Here is a 27683-nt window from a genome sequence, read left to right as displayed (position 1 = left end):
ACATCCGCTCAACTGTACGCTAATAGATTTCACGTGAGAGTTTTTTTTTTTTTTTTTTGCCCTGTTGTAATCTCAGCGCAACTTTTTCCCTTTAGTGTAGAGGGTGATTCTGTTCTGTTCTGGCATTGTAACTTTTTCCCTTCAGTTTAGACGGCAATTTTGATCTGTTCTGTCATTGTAAGTTGTAAGTGTTCAATATGCCTAAATTAAAGACGAAAAGTTGGCGTCATCTGTGGTGTTGCAACACTTTCGGACTTTAAAAATATTCGTCACAAGTCTGTAAAAGAAAAGTGACAAGTAGCATGTGTAAAAAGGTCCCGCATTTAGTGGTAGGTGATGCTATTAGAGAACTTTTTTTCCATAAGATTTCAAAAATTGAAATAATTAGTGAACTTGCTGGGACTGAAAGTAAGGTCGACAAATCAACAAGCGAAAAAGAATGTTTACAAACAGAGGCGGGAAATTCAACGAGTGAAGAAGATATGCTCCTGAACATAAGAAACTATAAATGTACCTATGAGAAATCTATCAGAAATATTGACGTCATTGTTACAGAGAAATTTAGTACAAGGAATGGACGACAACTGACAGGGTCAATATGATTTTAGTGAAAAGTGACTGTAAATTTCATTAATAACTTCATTGGTTTCTTAAAAAATTCAAGATGCTGTACACAACTTCATTGCAAAGTCCCAAGCAAATTATTTAAAATAGCTGAAAAATTAAATAAAGCCCGGTGAGTTCATTATCATTGGTGATTTTTCAGTTTCATTATTCAGGATGCTACACACTGGAGTACTTCTCAAGCAACAATATACCCATTCACAGTATATTACAGAAATTCAGTTGGTGGTAGTTTAGAGAACCTTTGTTTTTCAGTAATTTCGGAATGCTTAGTTCACGATAGTGCAATAGTTCATGTTTTTTTAAAGGAAAATGTTAGAACATCTGAAACAAACACATGCCGAAATATCTCAAATATATGATTTCAGTGATGGAGCAGCTAGGGAATACAAGAACGAAAAAAATAAGTTAATCTACTCAATCATGAAAATGATTTTCAAATACCTGCGGAGTGGCATTTCTTTGGAACTAGTCACGGTAAAGGGCCCAATGACAGTGTAAGGGATACAATCAAACGAATCGCTGCAAAAGCCAGGAACTCTAATTTCAACTCCTAAAGGACTGTATGATTGGTCAAAATGCAATATGCATGGAATTATTGTGTCATTCACATCCATTGAAAAACATGAAGAAGTAGTTACAAAATCTAAATCCTCAAAGATTTGCCGGCCTCAAGACTGTTCCCGGAACAAGAAGTGTTCACTGTGTGGTTCCAGTTAATGGAAAGTTAGCAATAAAAGTCCAGTGGCGTAGCACGAAATTTTGAGCAGGGGAAGCTAACTCAAGTTGACTTTCATGTATGAGGAAACGTATTGCAAAAATATAGTCTTAAAATAAATAGTAGTCGATGTCAAGTCAGCAGTCCAAAGATTGGTTGGAACCTCATAAGTAACACCAATAAGGCATCACCTCAAGTGGTAGTAAAATATGATTTCATGGTTTACACATATCTCTAAGAAATAGACTCATACAGTACTGTCCGTTACTCGGGAGAAGACGAGCGGAAAGAATGTGACCTTCTTGACTATCGCTGTTGATTATTATAAACATCGCTCAGATAAGCATCCCAGTAGCCAAGTTATTACTCGTGCAGGAAACATGAGTAACAATGCGTATGGAAATTAAAGCTAAGTTGAACAGAAGGAGACCTAATGTTTCCGCTTACTGCAGTACAAATATTTCATATGTTGTCGTACGTTATCTGTTCACATCCCTTCCTCCTCAGTCCGCTCTCGTCTTCTCCTGAGTCACCGACAGTACGTATAATTTAACATTAGCTCACTCCCTGTCATATTTAGAAAAACCACAATATTAACGGTCAATAGATTAGTAAAATTACATCAATCAACGTTAAAAGCCACCGGCGTAGCTCTGTCGGCTAAGGCGCTTGCCTGCCGATCCGGAGTTGCGTTCGGACGCGGGTTCGATTCCCTCTTGGGCTGATTACCTGGTTGGGTTTCTTCCGAGGTTTTCCCCAAACGTAAGGCAAATGTCAGGTAATCTATGGCAAATCCTCGGCCTCATCTCGCCAAATACCATCTTGCTATTACCAATCCCATCGACGCTAAATAACCTCGTAGTTGATACAGCGTCGTTAAATAACCAAGTAAAAAAATTAACGTTAAAATCTTTATCAGAAAATTATTTTTGACTACATAAATTAGTGTCAGGAACAGTTATTTTATTCATTATTTATTATATCAGCTACAGTGCACACTACTTCAACTGAACACAACTCACGAAAGGGATAACTCGGAAGCTAATTCTTTCCAATGCTAAAGCTAGCTTCTTGCGAACCTTGCGACCAGGGTAGTTTAGTTAGAGAGGGATGGAAAATCTGCGGGGTGCGTTACACAGAAGAATGTGTGAAAGAAACGGGTTTGTGGATGGTATTGAAAGCTGGTGTGTGCAGGCTTCATGTTTACTGCTGCATCACAAATCATCCTGAGCTGCCGCATCACAACATTTAAGGCGTACTTATAAATTGTATAAAAAAATTAATAAATAACTTTGTTCACAAACTGCAGTTTATTATGGAGTTATTAACTGGGGAAGCTGAGCTTTCTAACTTACATTGACGCTACGCCATTGAATAAAACCCTATTCTGATTCATCAAGAGTACCGAAACTAGTTGAAATCAGACGTGTGACGCGCACCGGTCGTCAACGCGGAAACGCTTCTCGCAGTGACCAGCAGCAGTGATGGCGCATGGCGCTGCGGCATAGATCACTCTTTACACGGCGAGTTGTTTTAATTTATAACTTCCTTATTTTTGAAGATCCCATTATGAAAATTTGACAGCCTAATGAAAATGCCCATTAAATTGTCATTTATTTTTTTCATGCGAATTGAAGTATTCGATTTTATGTAATGGCGTTTTTTAAATATATTTTTGAATTTCTGTAAACACAATTTTCAGAGCTGCACTGAATTATAGTATCTTAATAACCTATTTTGTAAGCTATCTAACGATATCTTAAAAAAATTGTAATTATTCTTATTGTCAGAAAACAAATTTAAAATAGAGCTATGTGCTCAAATAAAAATATTTTACTTCCCCTCTTTCGCGTCGCTGAGCTGTCAGGACTGAAATAATCGGTCTGTACTCGATTCTTAAAAATCCGCTAAGGTACAGTGCAGAAATCGCAAAATTGCTATATTGTCAATGCAAAATCAGATTATATTACCGCTGTGTTAAAAAAAACGCTAAATATTAGCAATAAAAATTTCATAAATTTTACCCACTAAACTTACAATGAAAAACGCTAGATCTAGCGGGAAAACCGCTGCATTGGCATCACTGCCAAAACTGTGATTGATCATGGTCAGATCAGCGAATAGGGATCGTACAAGCGGAGAGAATTCTATACGATAAATGCAAATTCATGTACAGTGCTTGGCTTTTGCACGCACTAAGTAAGGACTTCATTTATTATGTCATCATATCACATTTTAGCTAAGAAATAATAATATTAGCAGCACTGCAATATGTTCTTCTTTTCAAGTCAAGAGGAGTTTCTACTCCTCTTGTTTCAAGTTAAGGTTCAACAAGTAACTGCATGTTGTCAATGTCAGCGGTTTACAACCAAAACTGGAGTTTTTAAATGTTCATCTAGCGGGGAATTTTTAAAAGTTGGACATCCCTGATCACATATATGTGATTAGTTTAGGACTAGTATAGGAATTTTTCGGATCTTTTTTACTCCTTTGGGGAGCCAAAAATATTTCTTTTCCCCATTGATAATATAGGAATCCAGCGGCTGTAACACTGCTTTTTGGTGACTTTCAATGCCAGTGTTGTTGGCAACTCTACACGTTATGTCAAAACTCAAAATTGTACGACTCCAGCGTTGTGCGTAGTCTGCGTGGTACATGGTGGGAAATTTAAGTTGCACGACTTGAATCCTTCGTTGCTGTTATAATTACGAAATTTTAAGTTTTTGTCATTCATAATATGCACAATGTTCATTGCGTATTATCGATTTCAAAGATCATCATTCCGGTAAGAATGAATTAGCAGTAGACTATTGTTGATTTATAGGTTAAGTTTTATCACTGATTTTGCTGTTATCTATCCTGCTATTTGGTATTATAAATTGTAGTGGTAGTATACAAAGTTGTTAAAATTGTCTGGTAATTGTAATGCGTAGAAATGTATTGGTTTGTTGAGGCTTTTGGTATGCCTGACAAAGAACGTACTTACAAGCTTATTGCAAGGCACATAAAAAAAAACTTAACAGACCAAACCTAACCTGTCACTGATCCTCGATGATATCATTGATATTCATCATATTGACCAACATTTTCTATCTCATTAACTGAATTTTTTTGCGTTGGCACTGGTTAAGTTTATTATTCTTATGCTGTCGGGCATTTTAACGTTGCATGAAAACTGGGCTTGTACTTGTACCTATTCACGGATCTGAATCTCAGTTATCGTACTGACGTTTGTTCGTTTTCATTGTCAGTGTTATGTTCTATATTGTCAGTCCTGTACCTAGAGCATAATTTGTTACAAATGTTTTCATTACTAGTAGTAGAGTAGCAAAATAATTCTTTTACTCATAACAACAGAGAGGGCAGTCATATATGTTATCTGCCTACTTCTAAACCATATAACGTACAGTAGCATGATTAGCGTAATCCATTAGTGTGTGTTGGATGGTGGTGTAATGCAGGGGCGTATTTTGCGGGCTACCGGGGCTACCGGCCCAAATGTAATTTCAATGACGAAGTCATCAAAGTATTTTCGTCCCAATCAAGACGTCTGGAATTCGCATATAAATAGGTAAGGAATTTTATTATAGGGATTTTAAAATATATTTTGCGTAATAATAGGGTCAGCGGTAGCCCAGACCCTTAAACCAGTATACGCCTATGGTGTAATGTAAATAGTATTCGTAATTGCCCACAGTGAGCACTCACTGTGGATGAAAGCTCGCAACGAAGCTAGGAAGTCACGCATACATATGAGACTGATGAGAAGCTTCGAGCAGACAATAGTGTTGCTAGGTGATTCTGATGATTTCTATCTTTGACGTGATAGAGAAGTCTAGTTAGATAGGTTGTTATTGCTAGATTCAAATGGAGCATAAGAAATCGTTAAGGGACAATTAGCTCCTTATATTAATTTCAAAACATTTATTTTTCAGGTGAAATTATTAATATCGGTACATTAAACACAAGCAAGAGGCAGATGTATAATTCTTAACAAAATGCAATGACGTGTTGTGTTATTTTTGAACAGAAATACCAGCATGAAAATAAACTGTACACTATGTATAAGAGCAATATTACTTCTAAGAACATTCAACAGAGTAACCAAGGGAATAATGATACTTCATCCAAGAGATTTAATCAAAATGTGTCTCGTAAAAGTACCTCACAAGAAAGAGGTCATGAAGGCGGTGGTCCTCCAGTCAAGAAGCCAAAGAAGGAGACGACAGTTAATTCTACTGTTCATGTTGAAGATGATGTCTGGGGAGAAGACTTGGATGAAAATACCCTGGAGGAATGTTTCTTCTTGGCTTCACAGGTTTTATCACAGGTACAAATCTCTTAATATTTCTTAAGTTGTAAGTTATATTTTTTTTTAATATACACTGACCGACAAAGAAAGTGGATCACTTAATTTTTTAAAAACAGTAATAGTGTTACAGTTTATACTTTTTTTCTTCCTACAATCTGACCTATTGTAAAATGAAGTAACTTGTATCCTGTGCACTTCATTTCTATTGTCAAAATGCTTTAGTTTGCAGTTTATTTTAAAGTTCTAAAGTGTTGTAATTTATGCAAAATTTAAAATAGGCTAGTGCATTTCATGAAGTTGTTGAGACAGTGACTTACATTAACACACGATTATGCCACTGAAACTGTCACTGTGCACGTATCTTGCACTAATATTGTGTGTTACCACCCCTACTGGCGATGATGTCCTCCAGTCGTTATGCCATGCTGACCATCAGGTCCTGTAATGTTTCCTGAGGAATGAGGTTCCATTTCTCCTGCAGTGCTACACGCATTTCGTTCAGGGTGTCGAAATTGCGATGTTGGACACTTTTGTCAGGCATATTCTCAGATGTTCAATAGGATTTAAGTCTGGGCTGCGTGCTAGCCCAGATCATATATATAACAGATTGCTCATCCCTATGTTAAAATCAGTAGCACTTTGAAGAGAACAACGCCAGGATCACCACCCATCCATCGTAAACAAACACGAGATGGCAGTACAGTCGCTAATGCAATTCAAATGGAAGTTATGACGTGACTCCTTATGTAACAACTAGATGGCAGCATAGTAAACCTGACAAAAGTTGTTACCGTTAAAGCCTATAAGGCCGAGCAGTCTGGGTATATATGATCTAGGGTGCTAGCTAGTCCAGGTTGGTATCTTGATGTCGCAAAGATAGTCTGTCATTGTTAGTGAAAAAGAGTGGGACTGTAGTAAATGTTTTTACAGCTTATGTAGGTACCTCTTAATTATTTATTAACTCAATCTAAAGGATTGAAGCTACCTCACCAACACTAGGTGAGTACCTACGAGGGTTTATTAAGTATTGATAGATATAGAGGAAAAGGATAACGGAAATGATCTCCTAGGCCTCGAATGCTCTAATACCATCAGAGTCGAAAAGAACAAGAGTTAGCCAAGGAGGCTGGATAGGAAAGAGCAAAAGGAAAGAAAAGGGAGGCTGATACTAGAAAAGAGAAAGGATCAGTCTTGGTTATAAGCCCACCAAGCTGACCAGTGCTGTTTGGTGGGTATCCCATCCCATTAGTTCATTTTGCTTGCATAAGCAAAATGGTAACAGTTGCACCACGAGAAGGTAGGGATTGGACACTAGGTTATTGTTCAGGCCGGTTCCATTAAGTCCTCAATATGGGCAATTAATGGGTCTCCTTCCTGTGTTTGACAATAACTCTTTTGCAGCCTTCAAAACATTCAAAAGAAACCTAATGGTTTACAAATGTTCCGCAACATTCCCAGACACATACAAACTTTCTTAGCAAGAGCCAGGACAGGCCATATTATCACTCAGATGTATCTTCACCGCTTTAATCTTGTTGACTCTAGTAGTTGTTGCTGGTGCAACAATAACGAAGAAGATTTAGAAAATTATTGCTTTATCTACTTTAAGACAGTTGGGTTTAATAATAAGTATTTTGTCTATAGGATTTTCTGTTTTAGCTTTTTTTTCATTTATTAACACATGCATTATTTAAGGCATTATTATTTATATGGAACATATCCTCTTAAACTTCCATGTCACAAATATCCATAGAAGTCCACACCTGTGGAGTAACGGTCAGCGTGTCTGGCTGCGAAACCAGGTGGCCCGGGTTCGAATCCCGGTCGGGGCAAGTTACCTGGTTGAGGTTTTTTCCGGGGTTTTCCCTCAACCCTATATGAGCAAATTCTGGGTAACTTTCGGTGCTGGACCCCGGACTCATTTCACCAGCATTATCACCTTCATTTCATTCAGACGCTAAATAACCTGAGAAGTTGATACAGCGTCGTAAAATAACCCAATATCCATGGAACTAATCTAAATTCTGCAATCCCTGTAACCTTGGACAATTCTCTCCAGTATATACTGAATACACCTCATCTTTGGAATGTGGCTGCTGAAATATACAACCAGTATCATGCTTTCTTACTCATCATTTGTAAGAAGAGGAAATTCATAGTGAAACATAGTGGAATATGTGTTGTCAGTAAATAGCTGGATATACTACGAAGATAGAAGATAGATAAAGATACAGTAGTCTGTCATGCAGCGAGCAGCATGAAGGTGAGTGTTGTCATTCATTAGGATGAATTTTTGCTGGCAAAGGAAGCGAAGGGTATTGCATACTCTGTTAACACTTCTACACTATGTATCGATGCACATTCAGAGTGCTCCTTGGACGAAAACAAGCTCTGTTTGGGATCCAACACTGATATTACCCCATACCATGGCAGAGTCACCTCCAAACAACATTCTTTCGGAGAAATTTCAAGCCGAATATCGCTCCCAATGGTTTCCCTATACAGGAAGCAAAATCGCGACTCATCCTTGAACAGCATTGTCGACCACTGGTCCACAGTCCAATTTCAAGGTCGATGCTCGAACTGTAATCGTGCTGCCTGATGCTGGGGGTGAGCTATGGTGAAACTGCAAGTCTTCTTGAGCTAAATTGGCTTCTCAGAGTCTTCGTCTAACATTCCTCTCACTCACCGTGACGTTCCTCACTGTTTTGAGGAGATTTCTAGCTTAGACTGCGGTCGTGTAGAGATATCAGAAGACATGGAGAATCAGAAACCTGTCTTCCCTGTTGAATGTAGACCTATCACTGCCTGATTCCAGTTGCCTGTGGTGGGTACCCAGTTCACAGAATCGCCATAGAACACGTTGGATGCTTCCAAAAGACACACTGATGGCATTAGCTGGAAAACAATTGATTCATCCATTCTCAACCAATGTGACAGCTCTCGCAATGTCTTCTTGAATAAGAGGCGTCTTAACTTATCAAATTCAAAAGAAAAACTGAAGAAACGTTTTGAATTGTAACAGAAAATGTGCTACACATCGTTAATTCATCAATAGCGGCCAGTGCACAATTGTAGAACTTAAAATGTTTCATTGCTTCTCCATGTTGTAAAACCATAAAGCACACAGTCTGGTGCTTAGGAGTAAAAAGTGGCTCATGGTGTGACATCTTATGACCTCTTAATATCAAATCCATCTCCAAAAATATTGAATACATCTTTCCTTAGTCATAAAACCTACCCAATTTAATAATACTCTCTAAATTGGTGCTTTATTGACAATGATTTGGTTTTTATGAACTGATCCACTTTTTTTGCTAGTCAACATATATTGCTTTGTTTCTATTTTCAATACCGTATTAAATATGGACCCTTTTGTCAATTTTGTATTAGCATGCTGTGTATTCATTCTATAGGGTGGTGATGTTCATCACTGGGCTTGAGAAAATGAGTTCCCATTCACACAAATCTTATTAATTGCAGCACGAACTGTAACTTAAAAAAAATTGTTTGAAATATTATACTGGTAACCTGAAAAACTGCAAAATAGGAAGTTGCAGACATTATTTCCATATTTTTACTAGTAATTTTATTGCATTTCAAATCAAGAAATGGAGTTCTGAAGAAGACCAATAACAGGTCGAAACACGTAAACCAGGTACGATAGAATTTAACACGAGAAAGTCATGTAATACATATTCTGAAGTGATACAGTGTTAAAAGTTGTGTAATCAAGATGTATGTACAAGAAATCTGTGCTTCAGTGGCTGACCATGACAATATCTTTGAAAAATATTGGAGTGCAAGAGGTCAAATGACTTTGTCAAACACCTGGCATTAGAAAACAACAACAACTAGTAATTTTATAACCAAATCCATCAGTAACAAAAAATCAAGAGATGTGCGATCTGAATTTGTCAGATATATTTCGTAATATAGAACTGTATAAATATTTAGGCTCTAGTTAACAATCAAAACTTTTTTTATGTTGTGCACAAACTGTTTTCAATTAATTCTGGTGCTGTTTGTATTTCAGCATAACGTTTCATGTCCTCTTTTCTTTAAAATTGCAGACAAGTGCCACACATACAGCCAAGAAGGAAGAAGGCCAGTCATCTCATCAGATTAATCGACACCCTCCAACATTCAAACAAAAGCAAATTCCAGTGTTTGTTAGAAATAAACCATCTGTGTCAAGAAAGACTGAATCATTTCCAGAACAAAATAGTTTCTTCTTTCCACCAAGCACAAATATGCCAATTGTTACAGAACAAAGAGACCCATTGCAGAGAAATAATTCGTCAAATTCTCGACCTTCATCCAGAAGCAACTCACCTTCACTAAAGCCAATGGAAATGGTGTCACAAAACCAATTGGCTTCCACTGCTAAAGTGACAAGAGCACCTGGAGAGGCAGTAGTTTCAGTTAGTGCAACCAATTCATTGCCGCAAAAATATTCAGGTAGGTTGCATAACAGTAACTCAAGGAGTATACTTCGGTATTTTCATATTTTTCAGTGTATACAGAGATCTTATACCATTGAAGAATAAATATTGTTTTTCTTATCGATGTAACCTGTAATTTCAATTGTTAAGAATAAGAATTCTCAGTTTCCAATTATGTGTTGGACTTACAATATCTGACCAGTGTCAGGTTCCATCATCAGGTCCTCATATTTAGTTATTAACAGCTATGCTTATTAGCTTTTTTCTTAGCTACTTAGTTTGAATGATTAAATGTACAGTGTGTCTACAGAAACATTTTATGATTTGGTTTATTTAACGACGCTCGCAACTTCCGAGGTTATATCAGCGTTACCTGTGTGCTGGAATTTTGTCCCACAGGAGTAAATCTACTGACATGAGCCTGTCGCATTTAAGCACACTTAAATGCCATTGACCTGGGCTGAGATCGAACCGACCTTGAGCACAGGCCAGCACTATACCAACTATGCTACCCAGGCCAACTTGTGATTATAAACTGCTGTAATTTTTTAACTATGCCTATTACGAAATTCATACCAGTGCCATTAGAAAGACACCTCAAATAATTTCAGGGGATATGTAATTGTAATTGATGGCGAAAAACAATACTTGACACCATAAGAAAAAATGCTGTTTCTGCTCTTTCGTTTGTCATTGTGGCATTGTTGGATAGAAGCAAATTGTGTTAAATGGTGTGAATGTTTACATTTCAACTCAGTGTGAATTCTGTAGCATTTAGAGAGTTATGGTAAACCCACAGGAACGTAGTTGGTGTGTATTGTACCACCTCAGAATCATCTTGTCATGTTTCATGTTGAAACTCAGGAGCAAATGAACAAACAAACTTTGCTACGCCTATAAAGCAAGAGACAAAATACGAAAGATGTGAAGTTTTTTTTTTTTTTTTTTTTTTTTTTTTACCAATCAGTCATTCCACGAAAAGTGGGAATTGTAGTTAAAAATATAAAAATTAGAAAGAAGTATTATTTCATACTATAAATAGTTTAAAACAGATTAAATTTTAAGGTTCCACCTTGATTTCCTCTTTAGGCATCTTTATTGTAGGAACTTTTCATGTACCCAACACTGATTCCAAAATATGTGGGTTGGGCAGCCTATAGCATACAATCTGATCAGCTGATATCAGCCATTTTTGTTTTAAAGCATGGCATAAAGATTGTAGTTTCTTGAACTGATTGTTACATTTTCAAGGTATGCACCAAATTATATTTAAATCTTATTTGAAATTCAGTTAACCAATGTAGCATCCATTACATGAAAATTGTCTTTTTTTACTATAACATTGTAAGTATTATTAGAGACAAAACCACAGCTCATGAAAGTAATTATACAGTTCCAACATTGCCTTTACATATATTTTTGTATTTCTAAAGTGAATTAAAAACATAATGGCCTGTAACAGATTCTACACTGTAACGGATTCTACATGACAACCTGTTTTCTTTTTTTACGATTTTAGGCCTGATTTTCTACAGAATCATGGCAGATCACAGTAAATACAATAATCGTATGGCTAAGCTTGAATGTAGGGCTAAGAAGAAAGAAGATAAAAAAAATGGACTGAATATCTGAAGAAAGATCGAGATAGAAATAAAAGTAAAAGGGACCAATTAAATGTAAGGCGTCAGTCAGAATATTGGATGATATGCTAAAACGGGCAAAGGGAGAAGCAATGAGGAAATATAGAAAAAAGAAAGCAGAAGAAAATAAGACAATAGATGGGTCAAAACCAGAAAAGGCTTTTGGGTCTTACCAATGTACGATGAAAGAGTAATGGAACGGAGAAAAATTCTCTCCGGCGCCGGGATTTGAACCCGGGTTTTCAGTTCTACGTGCTGATGCTTTATCCACTAAGCCACACCGGATACAACCCCGGCGCTGGATAGAATCGTCTCAGATTAAGCTCCAACTCTTGGGTTCCCTCTAGTGGCCGCCCTCTGCACTACGTCATAGATGTCTATGAACGTAGGACCGAAGTCCACACATTTGCTGAGGTGCATTTACCAATGTACCAGCACTTTAAGAAAAGCTGTAAAAAAAGTACAAAATGTACTCAGGCCTACCACTGAGTCCTTCAAAGAAAAGGGCATGCTGTGTATGGCTCCCAAATGAGGAAGTGATATCATGTTGTGGTGAGATATTGCCAACTCCCGATTTCAAGACTCAAGGACATAGAGTAATGTACGAGTTTCACAAAGACGTTAATGTTAATGAGAAACAAACTTGTAAATATTAATGAGACTGTAAATATAAATTAAAGCTATTATTATTGTATGCTATAAGTTTATAACAAATTTAAGTGATAAGTACATTTTTTTTTTCGAAGAAATTGTAGAAATATTCCCAACATTTGTTTTCAAGACTCAACAGCACAGCTTAAATGTAAGAGTTTCACAACGATGTTAATGTTATAATGAGAAGTAACCTTGAAAGTATTAATGAGACTAAAAACAGCTAATAATTCTTTGTACACAAAAATAAAACTCTTTTTAGTGTATGCTATATCTAACCTACAGTACTACATTGTTTCCCTATACATTTTTCCTTTAAACTTTATAATTTAATTTATTGTCAGAGTTCATTTATTTAATTTCAAATAGTAAATATTAAACTACTACACTTCAAAAATTAATTTTTTACTATCTTATACTTCATAAAAGATCCATAGCTACATATCAAAGTGACTTGTAGAATCCGTTACAATTGAATGTAGAATCCGTTACACTGTATAAAATTCATTAATTAATTGCCTTTTTATCATTTCTAAAAAAATCTTGTAAAGAAATGAAGTGCAATTCTTAATATATTAACAAGAAAGAGATGAATTTGTTAACCTCATCCTAGAACCTGAACTTTCAGTGAGAATAATGGTAAGTCATGAATTTAACAGAGAGGCGGTAGCATCCGTTACAGCAGCTAAAAACAGTCAGTCTCCTTTATAACTAAGAACTGTAAAACAAAATTTTTCAGAATGAATGTTTGGCTTCCATATAATCAGAGAATTATAAAATATTTCTTAAAACTGAATTATTTTTTAGAAGAAAAGGAATTTAAGGTGTGAACATGTAGAATCCGTTACAAATGGATTGGCTGCAATGCCACCAAGTTGTCATTTGACATTTCTGGTCTCTCCTGGCAATGGCTTATTTGTAACCCACTTCTGAGGTTGGAGTGCCTGGAAGTCAGAGTTGTGCTGGCCCAATGCTATTGAGATAGGATTATTATGAAGTGCCAGGTAAAGTCTTAAACCTTAGCCTAAACTAATTTCCAGACCATGGACGAATACAGGAACATTCCCCTTTAAGGAAAAATTCCTGTGTTCTAACCCGGGAATCGAACCTAGGACTTTATGAACTATAGTCAGAAGCTCTGACTACTAGCCCATGAGGCTGGTCAGAGATGTGAATATATATAAAGCGAGAAAAGTGAATTTTTGTATGCTAAGCAATGTACATTTATGTTGTAATAATAAAATAATAAATCTGCAGCGCGACACCCCATGGAGGGCCTAGGTCAACCCGTCTGAAGGCATGCTGAACTCTCAGTACACTCCATGTGCTATGGTATTTCAATACACACCATAATCACGTAATGTTTCTGTGAACACAGTGTACATTGTCACCATTTTGTATAATCATCATGTACATTATATTTATTAATTTTTAAGCAATATCTCTTCTAACTGTAAGTCATCAATAGCTATCAGGGTTTAGGCCATTTGGCCTGTTCCGTCTCAGGTGAAAAGCTGGTCTCTCCATCGCTTCTTCGGGCGTCCACGATCTCGGTATCCAAGGGGTCTGTAATTTAATAATCTCCTGGGTAGTCTATCATTTGGCATCCGTAGGAAATGCTCATGCCAGTTTCTCCGATACTTGTGGATTGTCTCTGTAATGGCTGCGATATTTAGTTCTTGTCGGATGTCTTCATTATATTTATGGTCATAGAGAGTGTAGCCTGCTAGCGGTCTTAGTAATCTCATCTCACCTGCTTCTATTCTTTTCAGTTGACTAGTTGTTAGAGTCCAAGTTTCTGATCCATAATAGCAAAGTTGGAATGGCCATTGTTTTGTAGAGTTTCAAAATTGTGTCTTGCCGGACCTTCTTAAACAGTGTATTTCTAATTGTTCTTAGCAGCTGTTGAAATTTGGCTAATTTATTATCTATATCTCGAGAATGAATATAGGAGAGATTACAGCCAAGGTAAGTAAAAGCATTTACTTGTTCTACTCCAGAGTTATTGATAACTATTTTAGTTCTTATAGAATTTTTACCAATAAAGGCCATGGTTTTTGTTTTGTGTATAGAAATTTCTAAATTGTACTCTTTTGCTTTTTGATATAACCTATGAATTGCCATTTGTAAGTTGTCTTTGGTGTTAGCTAATATAATTACATCATCTGCGTAGAGCAGAGTGTTAAGGGGTTTATTATCGATCATAAAATGTGTGGCCAAATCAGTTTCCCAGTCCTTAATAAGTGCATTAATATATATATTAAATAAACAAGGAGACAGCGGACAACCTTGTTTTAAGTCTTGATTTGTTATCCTAGTCGTTAAACTAATCTTGTTATTAATTTTAATTTTAATCTTTGTTTTTCTGTACATGCTTTGAATGGCATAAATTAAATTTTGAGGTATCCCTTCTTTCTTTAAAATGTTCCAAAGTGTTGATCTATTTACAATATCAAATGCTTTTTGGAAATCAATAAATGTTATGTGTGTTGGAATATTGAACTCTCGATGTTTCTCAATAAGTTGGGCCAATGTAAAAACTCCATCAATGCAAGATCTATTTTCTCTGAAGCCGTTTTGTTCTTCAAGAAGTATCGTTTCAGTGATTGGCTTTAGTCTGCTATTTATGATTTTTGCATATATTTTAGCGGCTGAATTTAATAGACTAATGCCTCTATAGTTAATCTTATCTTTTCTATTCCCTTTTTTGTAAATGGGAACCACTAGTGACTCATTCCACTCATCAGGTAAGCTTCCATGGCTCCAACAAACATTTATGAAATCTAGGAACTTATTCAGGAATGATGGCGGGGCATGTTTAAAGAGTTCAGTACTGATTCCGTCTGGTCCTGGTGTTTTCCTGGATTTGCTTTTTTGAAGCACTGATATTAGTTCTTCCATGCCAATCTGATCAACTGCTATATAGTTTAAATTTTCGTTAATTTCTGAGGCTTCCGTGTTCGTCCATAGTTGTTCATAATAATCTAGCCAGCTTTCCATTGGAATGGGATTTATATTCAAATTATCTTTTACCGTTTTATTTAATTCATTTAAAATTTGTATGCTTTGGTCTGTTGGCCATGTATATCATATTCTATATTATTGCTAATGAATGTCTCCCATGTTTCTCTATTTAATTTCCGGACTTCTTTTTTGGCAACTGCAGATAATCGTTTGTAATTAATAAGATTGTTGTCTGTTCGCTCATTAAGATATTTAAGGTATGCCTCTTTTTTATCTTGAATTTTGCGTGCTATATCTTCATTCCATATAACAAGACCTCGTTTATGTAATTTTTTCTTCCTTGTTCCTAAAGCTTCTCTAGCAGCTTTTATTAATACATCTTTAAGGCATTTCCATTCATGATTGATATTTGGACTCACTGCATATTGTGGAAGATATAAGTAATATATTTTATTTTTCAGTGGTTGATGATGACGAGAGAAACTCACTTATTCGTGAGCTACAACAACTTAAAATGGCCAATAAAAAATTACAAGACCAGATTTTAACCAAAGAGGGTGAAGTGAGTATCATCATAAACATGTTAGTATCTTTACCCATACCTGTTTTTCAAAACATTTACAAAATTAAATAAGTTCTCTGCTTTCTAGTGGTGGTCAGCTTGCCTAACTGCGAAATTAGTGGGCCTGGCATCTAATCGTGGTTGGGACAAGTTACTTGGTGGAGGTTTTTCTCAGGGTTTTTCCTCCGACCATTAAAAGTAATAATATTAGGTAAATTCCAGTGCCAGACTCTGGGCTCATTTGCCACAATTATCACCTTCATCTTCATCCATTCTGCCTACTACTATACTTGTGTTATTCTACCACACAGAGTGAACAGAATCCGGCCTAATGGGTCGGATATTTTTTCTAAACCAGAAATGCAATATGGCATTGCTACAAAGTTGCAGGAGGTTCATTGCCATCCTTATATAAGCCTGCCATCAGTCCCTATCCTGAACAAGATTAATCCAGTCCCTAGCATCATATCTATTTTAATATTATCCTCCCATCTATGTCTTGACCTCTTCCAACTAACACTCTACGAGTATATGGATTTCTGAATTCACCCATACATGCTACATGCCCTGCCCATCTCAAACATCTGAATTTAATGTTCGTAATTATGTTAGGTTAAGAATATAATGCATACTGTTCTGCGTGGTGTAACTTCTTGCATTCTCCTGTAACTTCATTCCTCTTAGCCCTAAATATTTTCTTAAGCAACTTATTCTCGAACATCCTTAGCCTCTGATCCTCTCTCAAAGTGAGAGTTCAAGTTTCACAACCATACAGAACAACTGGTAATATAACTGTTCTATAAATTCTAACTTTCAGTTCCTTGAAAGGAGACTGGCTAACAAAAGCTTCTCAACCAAACAATAGCAGGCATTTCGTATATTTATTCTGCGTTTGATTTCCACTTGAGTGTCATTTATATTTGTTATTGTTGCTCCAAGGTATTTGAATTTTTTCACTTTTTCAAAGGATAAATTTCCAATTGTTATATTTTTACTTACATTTAGTCATAACAAATTCCAAATTAATATCAGATTGTCATTGCTGCCATCTTCATGCCTCCTCTTCTTGCTTTTGGTGTCGGTTGCCAGATGTCACCCTTTCAGGAACCACGAATTGACATAACTCATAGGTTAGGCTTAGGATCCAGTGGCAATCATTATAACCACTCAATGTTGAAGACAACTTAACTAAATGCTAAATAAAAGTATTCCTTAACTACCAATAAATGCCCTAGAAACGAATTGTTTGAAATTTTAGTTTTGAACATGTTTTGTCATTAATTAAAAGGGATGATGTTATTTAATTGTCTTTTATTTACAGATATCAATTCTGCGCACCCAACTAAATAATACAAAAGGAGAAATTGAAACTCAAAGACTTACGAAGACTCGTGAGTTAGAAGTGCAAGCACAGGATTATAAAGATAAACTGAAAGGCGTGGAGAAAGAATTGGAGCAAACCAAAACATTATTGGAATTCAAGGTAACTTTGTTCTGCTTTGAACTAAATAAGTTAATTGCTATTGCTAGCGCAATATTTGTATAAATTTTATATAAGGATTATATAGGGTGGAAGTGAAATAATCCTGCAGATTGAAAGGGATGATAGGTAACACTTAAATGAATAGAAAACCTATATTACATTTTGTAATTAAATGCACGGTTAATTAGAAAATTAAAATAGAAATTTCAGCAGTCTGGCAACATTGCCTCTAACATATTCATATTTCTTCTCAGAATACAGATATAAGAGGTCAGCGAACGCAGGTCTGTCTCGCTAGGTGAACTGCCTCCCATCTCCCTCTCTGGCTACAATGTTGCAATCTGTTCGCATCGTTCAGTGGCTTGAAACTAGTGGTTTTTAAATGAAATTTACACGAAAACCAGCCATGCTATTGAAATACGCCAGAGGGATAAATTATTATTTATTAACTTTTCTATAAATATGGACAAAAGCACTATTCTGCTCGCAATAGTTACCGAATAGAGAGTGTTAAACATTTGGGGGATTTCTTTTTTTTTCTGAGAAAACTGAACTTTCCACCAATATAGTATTACACTTTTTTGTTACATACAGCATGGGTTATTTGCTCAGAACATCTGCAGGGTTATTTCACTTCCACCCTATATCTAATTATCTTTTGTGGTGAAGTTAATTGTTTTTGTATATGTTGTAAATTACATTTTTTGATTAATTTTTTTTATGCCTCAGTCCTTGGAGGTTGGTAATGCACAAGATAGGTGTCGACTTTTGGAATCTCAGAGCAAAGTAAAGCTTGTGGAACCGAAAATCTCTGTAACTCCAGTCAAATTCCCAAGAAAGTAAGTATATACTGTAAGTTTATTCCTACATTTTAGATAATGCATCTGTTTTTAGTTCTGCATTTCATGTTATTTGTCCAGGATTAATATCATACAGTGAAATACTTTTATGGAATCTGAAAATAAGTTCAACTGTTACATAACCTTTACAAAATAAGTTCAAACACTGGGTGTTCATTTCAAAATGTGTCATGATGTCACGGTTGATGAGTCAGCGATTTGAAGCGAGGTTCAGCTTTTATGTCAGAGAAGTTGCCTATTAATCAAGGCGTTCAATCTGAACTTGAGAACGTATATGGTATAACTTGAACGTCATAGCAACAGATGGCGGTCTGTACGGTCTGTGTGCTACCATAACCTCTTTCGAACTGTGTTTTGCGCAGCCAAGTCATACGCAGGGTATTTGTTATCATAGGTTGCGTACCACAACATTCCACAACACAAATCAAGTGTTCCGTGTCCATGTTGACCATCGAAATTAACGTCAACAAATACGTAAGCAATCGTCTTAACCCTCTCCCCATATCTCGACAGTAAGAAAAAACTCACCTCAGTACATGTTTCGAAACAGTTCACATTCCTGCCACTACCGGCGTTACCGTACGTATCGGTAAGTACTCTTCAGAATGAACGCCATACTTGCTAGGCAACTTCTCTGGCACATAAGTAATACACCTCTACGGAAGTGTAGGAAGATTGAATTCTATAGGCTCATCGGCTAGCCACATGATGGCATACACCGAGCCATGACACACTTCGAACTGAACACCCAGTAGAAGACTTGCAAAAAACTTTTCAGTCTGTTACTTGCATTATTTTCTCACTATACAAAGTATAAGCAGAAGCATTGTGATGCCACAATAGTTTATTTCAAGATTTTTACCAAAATAGAACTTCTTATCATCCCTGATATTGAAAAAATGTTGTTTTGAGCATGCCAACCCTCTATGTAGGCCTAGACCATTCCATGGTAATACAAAAAAAATTCATTCTGACTGTTTTCTTTTTACTTTTCCTCATACATAAAGGTTCATCAATGGGATCTGTTCAAAATTAATTACATGCATAGCTTAAAACATATACAGTGTGATCGAGAAGTCTCTCTGCAGTGTTTGTGTAGCCAAGAATCCACTAGGCAGAGAATTCAAGTGTATTTGGTAGAGAATTCAAGTGGCAGCACTGGGCGCTAAGCATATGATGGACTAGGAGTTTGAGGTTGTCAAACCAGAAGGAATGGGGAGTGCCAACTTTCTACTGGATTGTATTCTAGGGTTACTAGAACTAATAGAGCTGCAGAGGGACTTTTCTATCGCACTGTAATTCAAAATTGAAATTAGAAATGCATTTTTTTGGGGATTACAAGACATGTCTTGTTTGTGTAATACACAAAATATGCTTTCATTTTTATATGTTATGGAAGTGAAAGCTTAAGAAAATAAACTCCAAATGGGAATATAGGGAATATCATTGGCAACATGAACTGAATTGTTGCAATCAAGAGTTTTGGCTTTCCATATCGGAGAGGTGGGTTTAATCCTGGCAAGACCAATGGGGATTTGAGTTAAAGACAATGTTGGGACATAATTCCACTGTTTCTTCATTCTTCTTCTTCTTCTTCTTCTTCTTCATCATCATCATCATCATCATCTTCATCTCATCGTATGTGCAATTTAGAACAACCTTCTTGTGGTTCACTGTGGGTAACATCTGAGATGGCAAAGTGGTTTACACTTGGAGCATGTTACTCCTAGAAGTTGATATTTTATTTCTTTATTTAGTAGATTATTTTACGATGCTTTATCAAGATCTTAGGTTGTTTAGCGTCTGAATGAGATGAAGGTGAATAATGCCGGTGAAATGAGTCCGGGGTTCAGCACCAAAAGTTATCCAGCATTTCCTCATATTGGATTGAGGGAAAACCTCAGAAAAAAAAATCTCAACCAGGTAACTTGCCCTGACCAGGAATCGAACCCGAGCCACCTGGTTTCGCAGCCAGACGCACTAACCGTTACTCCACAGGTGTGGACCCTAGAAGCTGATACTTCGGACAGTGAGGAAAAGTGTTTTCCTTTAATGGATTCCAAACTTATGTTTATATTAATTTAATAATTGAATCGCCCCATGCAGAAAGGGCTTCATTAGACCTAGTTTTGAGAAAACTAAGAAAAACATTCTGTACACTATATTTCTTTCTGCATAGAACTCTGAGCCTGATGCTTCAGTTTCTGTCTTTCCAAGAATTGGACTGAATACTTTTCTGCACAGGCTGATGGAACCATCCATAAAGATATGATTTCCATCGATATCTCGTTTTAATTTTTTTTTTTTTTTTTTTGTGACTGAATCCTTTCTGCATGGGGCGATTCAATTAACAAGAAAATATTTGATAAATATTTGGTTATAATATCGTGGGATCCAATGAGCAGTGGAGTTTCAGTCGTGCACACAAAGTCACGAATGTTGTGGGAAAGTATGACTGGAAAGTTTGATGGAGTGCAGATGTATTGATTGCGTGTTGTGTTCATTGTGACAATTTGTAGGTGAGTGTTAATGGAATAACTCTTCTCGGGTTCTCAGCCAGGTGAGTTGGCTGAGAACTCAAGAAGAGTTATTCCACATCAAATGCCAGGAAAGCCTCAAGTCATACACTGAGTATTAGTGTTTGGCTTTTACTGCTGTACAGAAAATTTTTATTATGGAAAATTTAGTAAGAAAGAAAAGTTACAAGAAACTGAAGTGATGTTTTAGACAAGAGTATGTGAAAACTCGAGTTTCTTCACAATCATATGCTTACACACTTCTTCATAAGTGGATATCTAGGGATCTGTGCTTAATAAAAAAAAGGACTGTTATAAACAAAAGACCACAGACACGAAAGGGTTAATGATATTCAAATGCAGTCCTGTATCCAAAGGTACAAGACAGTTTGGAAGAGGAGGATCGTCATTTTGGGCAATACATAAAAATATTTTAAGTAGGCCTAATGTCACGTTTCATTTATTATTATTTATTCATTTTGTATATCCCTTATAATACATTAATTTAATTTATTATCGATTATTTCATTTATTTATTAATTAATTGAATATTGTACAGATATGGAAATAAAATTTGGAGCTCCCTTATTTTATAAGTTTCGCTTACAATACACTACTCATGTATAGTAAACAAGAGCCCCTGTATATATGCTTCTTGTGGTCAGTAGTGTGAAATTGTTGTCTACATACAGGTGCACTCCCATCAAGACTCCAAATTTTAATTCTGTATCTGTACATACTATATGGAATGAGCAGCTATAAAACCAGATGGCTGGGAGCAGATACCACTTTTTGTTGGGGCTTCCCGTATTCATGTACTTTTTTATATATTTACAGTCTTCCAGGTAAGAGCAGCATTGATAGTCCGTCTTCACATAAAAAAGTGGAAGGAGTTACGAGAAATGATTTAATAAGAGAATCCATTGCTTCTGAAATTCATATTAATGAAGGTGGGTCGAAAGCTTTATCTATATGTTGTAATATGTTAATTCAATGTTACGTTATTAGGTGTATATTTTATTTCCTTTTATCCAGAAAATGAACCCATCTAAGAACATATTTTACTGTTAGATGCTCTTCTCTCTTGTGAATAAAATTTTCTTCTTCTTGTTAAAACTTTGGATGATGGCAGTTTCTGAATGACATGAAATCTTTTTTGCATTATGTAATTTATATAGGAATTAATATTTCTTGTCATTGTGCCTATTTATCATAACATCGAGATACTTACTTACTGGCTTTTAAGGAACCCGGAAGTTCATTGCCGCCCTCACATAAGCCCGCCATTGGTCGTGCCAGAGAATCAGTCTCATTCCGAGGCTTATTTGAAGGTTTCGTAACAAGCTGTTTTTTACGGTGATGGGTTATTAACCCTTCGCCCAACCCCCAAGCTGGAGGACCACCCCTCATCGGCTGTCTGCGACTGCTTATTCAATATATTCACAGCTATCCTCCATATCTGGAGGCCGTCTCCTCGATCCACAACCTGAGGATGCGCCATGCCGTGGTGATAGGGACCCACAATACATGGGTATTGTGGTACCTACAATTCTTAATTTTGAGACATCTTGGTATGTGAAATCTTTTTGTTACTGCCATGTACTTCGTTTCACTTTCATTTTTATTTACACCAATTTTTGGTGCTGTTGTCATGGAAGGATGAGATGGCGAAAGAATTTCTGGAGACAGGGGTTGACAATGGGAAGATCTGACCACGGACAGAACAGAGTGGAGGTGCTATGTGAATTTGGCACATAGTCGGCATGCTTCTGATTGATTGATTGATTGATTGATTGATTGATTGATTTGACTTTTTGGGTTAGATTGTAGTAGTCTGTTCTGATTTTCATTGATTTCAGTCTGGTTTTTTCAGTGATTTTTTCCAGTAATCTGTTTATCTTTGTGTGGGGTACGAACCCAATGCAAAGTAAGTCCAGTGAAGGAGATGCTTGTAACTTTTGATGAATACACGGTTTATGATGGGATCAGTTGTTACTCTGCCCTAACCCTAATTCTACCAATTCTTCACTGTGCACTCATTATGTCCCTTGAATAAGGAAATCTCCAGTTCTGCTCACCAGCACTGTAAAATAAATATTCTCCGACATAACATCTTCATACCTTGGCAGTTAAGGTACGATCACACGTCGCTACTTTTGCAGCGCTGCAGTACAAAAAACTGCGCAACTCTTGTACTGCGACGTGTGAACAACGGTGCAACCCGAAAAGTAGCGGCTGCCAAACCTGCTGCCCGCTACTTTTCCATGCTGCGCACAACTTAAAAGTAGCGACGTGTGAACAGGGTTCTCAGGGTTGCAGCCGCAGCATTTTTGATATCGGTTTTGTTGAAACTTTTGCTGCGGTTGCAACCAGTGTTACCACCCAAATGTGTCAATGGTACTTTTATTGTTTGGATATATTTTAATGTTAAATGTGATGAAAATAAATTATTTGTAACAATTATTAAACACACAACACAGTCTGAGCATAATTGGTGACGATATAATTCATTTTTTAAATTTTCCGTAGCATAGTTCCAAACAGGAGGGTTGCCAACATTGATTACGTGAATATACTGTTGGTTATCATTTAAGTATATAGGCGTTTTTAAAAGCTTTATAGTAAAAATAATGTCAATTTCTGAATACTAGATACGACAGAAAAGCAAATAATAGATAAGGAAGCTTTCGCATGAGTTTCTTAATAATGCGAACATAACCACAAAATGTATATTGAGAAGTCAACACGGAGATGGGAACCTACAGCATGACTGCGGCTGCAAAAGTAGCGCCTTGCGTGTGAACAGGCTCGCAACCTCAAGTTGCAACTTCTGCAGCACTCGGGTTGTGCAGCACGAAAAGTAGCATGCAGTGCGCTACTTTTGGCTTACGTGTGAACACGACACGCAACTTTTGCAGCTGCAGTATAAAAGTAGCGCTGCAAAAGTAGTGACGTGTGACCGTACCTTTAGTTAAGCTGAAAATGAATTGAGAATAAAATGATGATAAGAAATTGTAATTCTTTCAAATTGTGATTTGATTATTGCAAATCACTCTTTTAGTTTTTATAATATTTCAGGTTTGTTAAATATACTCTGAAATAAGATGTATAGCTTGTAATTGTATTGGTTTTGTAATTTTTCTTTTTCCACATACATGTCTCATATATCATCATGTTGGCGGCTAATTTGGTACAGCAGCATTGTTGTTTATTTAACTAGTAGACTATAAAACCAGTAAAAATTAAAATAAACAGATACAGAAATAATTAGAGAGATCTCTCTTAATGCCAGATTTAGGAAAAATGAATGTTTCCTGTTTTTAATATCCCTTAAATTTAATACTGGCATACATACATTCATACATACATACTGTAATATTACAAACTAGAACTTAATTTCCACACCACTCTTCTCTGTTTTGTTAACTAAATAAACTTTGACCAACATCTAATGAACAACATTCCTTATAAAATGATCTGGCTAATTTTTCCATAATTAACATTAGTTTCAGCTGGTGGGATCAGAGATTTTCATATAAAATTTCTATTTCGGGACTAGGAGAGATGGCATTGCACAACTTCTAATCACTAAATTGTGCATCAGTATGCCAGGGTTAAATCCCAAATCTCTCTGCAGTACATATGAAGAGAAGGCATATGTCACTGTTGATAGTGATTCATCTGTCGGATGGGGACGTTAAATCTGGTGGTCCCCTTGGTGCTATTTGATAGGAGTAGGCTACGTGCCGGCACTGGGTTTCCCCTTCTCCCTTCCTCACCTTCATCATCCTCACCCATTCCCTACACTACACTTACATATATACTCACCCTAGTACATGACAGAACAGGTACATATCATGCATAATGTGGCCTGCCGAAGTGGTGTGCAACTTGAAAATGGGTCACAGTCCGCAGTATGCAGAACCCGAATCACTCAAGTGAAGTGGGTAGGAATTAGACACACACACACACACACATTAGTTTCACTGAATTAATTTCTTTACGTTGAGATTTGTGTAAACTTTCTCTGCTATTCATAATTCACTCTAATGCTACTGAAAATCAATAAAGCATTGCCTTCTTATTTTAGGTTCAGTACTCTCCACACTTGTGACACCAGCTCTCTTTGAGAAGCCACTGCATGGTGCAGAAAGAATTTCTTTTCAAGACCTTAGACGACTGCCATTGTTGATGGGTGAGTTACAGTATGCATTGTTTATACCATTGTACCTAGAGATACCTTAGTTTTCACAAACCACAGATTCACAAAATATGGCTTAACTGGTAAGAAAAAAATATATATTTTTTGCAAGTCCTACCAAGTCAAGATATTGCAAGTTTAAACTCGCGAAATAAAGCAAAATTTTTATTTTTAGCACGAATTTATTTGGAATTACTGTTTTGCAAGAGAAATTTTGATTTTGATTTTTTACGGATGGGAGCTATTCTAAATATCATGAAATATACTCCAACTTCCTATGCATAAATCACAATATCTATACAAAAAATATTAAATAAACTAAATCTTCAAAAAGACATAGTATTCCAATGGATACCTAGTAATTTCGGCATTACTGGAAATGAGATTGTTGATAATACTGCTAAATAGGCAACATCTTTGGGGCCCAAACCTATGCAAACAACTTCTTTAACCAGCGCATATTCTGCAGTTAATTCTCATTTAACAAATTTATGGGTCGAATTATGGCTTTTTTCTGATAAAGGCCAAGTACTTCAAAACATTCAGAAGAAACCTAATGATTTACAAATGTTCCGCAACATTCCCAGGTACATAAAAACTTTCTTAGCAAGAGCCAGGACAGGCCATATTATCACTCAGAAGTATCTTCACCACTTTAATCTTGTTGACTCTAATAGTTGTTGTTGGTGCAACAATAACGAAGATTTGGAACATATCCTCTTAAACTGCAATAAAAGCATTTTTAAACGAAGTATGTTAAGAAACTGGCAAAAATTTGCATCCTTCCCTCTAAAAAACTTATTCCGACAAAGCAGAAGGACAGACAAGAGTGCAAGGAGTAAGGGATTGAGGTAGTAAATGGGATTGTATACAGCTACCCAAGCCTTTAAAAACGAGAGCGGTAAACTGTGCCTGGCACTTTTTAGATGCTGAAATATATGGGAGAACAAGAACTGCGCTCATCCCATTATATTTCTTATGGGATGTAGTGCCTGGCACAGATCCATGCTGCAAACACTGGTTACAGCATGGTTGGCGGTAATGGTAATATTGGCAGTAGAATTTGCAAGTGTAAGCATAACTTGTTTCTCTCTGATTTTACGCAGAAAATATTAATTCTCCTTTTCTCTCTTGTGTTCTGGTAGTGCCATGGCACAATGGCACTAACTCTAAAGCCACTGTCACTGTTCGTAAAAATTATATTCATATATATTCGTGTTTGACACAATTTTGATAGGAGTATTCAAGTAGTAATGAATCTTATCTGTAGTCTAGATGGTAATCTTGGAACAACATTCTGAGATTTCGAAGCATAATGGTGCTCCATATTTATGTTTCGGAAAACGTATTATATGTCTTTCTCGTGTTAAATTTACATTACCTTGTTTCAGCTTGTTATCGGCCATCTTCCCCCTCAATATCAATATTGACCTGCTTTGTGTTTAAATTTAACTTAATTGAAATAAGTAATTATTTAATGTAGACTGGAGCGCCTTTCCCCCCCCCCCGTATGTGTGTGTGTTTTCCGAAGTGATATAGTGTTAAAAGTTGTGTAATCAAGATGCATATTTATGTACATTTAATATGTATTTTAGATGAGTTTGGTGGAAATTTGACTCCAAGTGATGCTGAGGTGAATATTACACATACTGCAGTCAGCAAGTTGTTGCTTAAAGACTCCCTAGATGAGGAGAGTGCACAGCTTCTCATTAAGAGGGTACAGTATGATATAAAATATTTTCAAAGACCACAGTAATTATAAAATTACAATAAGACTGATCTAATCTTCTGACAACACTGTAACGTGATTATTATGTATTTAAGTTTTCGTTTTTCGTAAATGTACTCATACTACTAGCTAGCTATCATTTAGGCTGTTCAAACAACTACCGCCTTTGATGTAAACATATTGCAGTTTCCTTATTTATTTGTTTTTATTTGTAGTTGCTTTAACTGCGAGGTCAATTCGTGACTTCATCATTGCTGATACTACCAGATTCCATGGATGTAGTAGAGTAACACATTCGCTGAGTCGGTCGCCATTATTATTCCTTTTCAACATGCTTTGGACGGCTGGGGGGATCATCGTGCTAACCACACGATACCTCCATTCTGGTTGGATGATCGTCCACCTCTGCTTCGGCATGTGGGTGTGAGGCCGGCAGCCGGCTGGTCGGTCTAGGCCCTTAATGGGCTGTAGCACCACGAATTATTATTATTATAACATGCTTTGGATAGGAATATTTAAAGTAAACTCAGATATTTTTAATTTGAAAGGCAAAAGCTTGAAAAGGATCTTCATATATTTTAGAACATTATTGTCAGTCAACATACTAATGTGCAAAAACTTCACTTAATAATTATTACAGCGTAAATATACATTTAAGTGTCCAATACATCCCTTCATACACATCACAGTTATAGGTATTACAGCAACATAAAATTAATAAATTAAAATTAATAAATGAAAACAACAATGTTGGAAATTTAAAAAATAATAAATCCGAACATTTCCCACTGCATTCCTCATGCACACTCTTTGGCTTCTGCATTTAATAGAATTCCTAGGGCCTTTCTTTGTATTTTCCAATCAAGCCAGGCAATACAATCTTGTTCTCAAGAATGAATTCAGAACTTTAACAACTATATTATGGCATTCTGGCAAATAGCAATTAGGATTGAATTCAGAAACTCTTAGTTTTAAAGT

At 36.3% G+C, this 27683-nt stretch overlaps 1 protein-coding gene across 4 annotated transcripts in view; it reads left to right on the top strand.

Annotated features, from left to right (window-relative positions):
• The first annotated feature begins 3418 nt into the window (after positions 1-3418).
• The window catches only part of LOC138696988 (uncharacterized), an 87382-nt gene continuing 63117 nt past the window's right edge, over positions 3419-27683 (top strand). For 2 of the 4 annotated variants that reach the window (XM_069822590.1, XM_069822564.1), the window contains exons 1-9: positions 3940-4127; positions 5373-5672; positions 9728-10115; positions 15816-15916; positions 17238-17399; positions 18129-18238; positions 21613-21725; positions 24866-24970; positions 26572-26693. In XM_069822590.1, coding sequence (XP_069678691.1) covers positions 4080-4127; positions 5373-5672; positions 9728-10115; positions 15816-15916; positions 17238-17399; positions 18129-18238; positions 21613-21725; positions 24866-24970; positions 26572-26693 — 1449 coding nt within the window. In that variant the 5' untranslated portion in view covers positions 3940-4079. Of the gene's footprint in view, positions 3542-3939; positions 4128-5277; positions 5673-9727; positions 10116-15815; positions 15917-17237; positions 17400-18128; positions 18239-21612; positions 21726-24865; positions 24971-26571; positions 26694-27683 lie in introns of those variants that run through there. The other 2 variants (XM_069822574.1, XM_069822581.1) reach the window with 2 other exon arrangements.

Source organism: Periplaneta americana, chromosome 1 (genome assembly GCF_040183065.1).
Source record: "Periplaneta americana isolate PAMFEO1 chromosome 1, P.americana_PAMFEO1_priV1, whole genome shotgun sequence".
NCBI classification, from domain to species: Eukaryota; Metazoa; Arthropoda; class Insecta; order Blattodea; family Blattidae; genus Periplaneta; species Periplaneta americana.
Note: the sequence above shows the minus strand (reverse complement) of the source record. Positions and strands in the feature narration are given on the sequence as shown.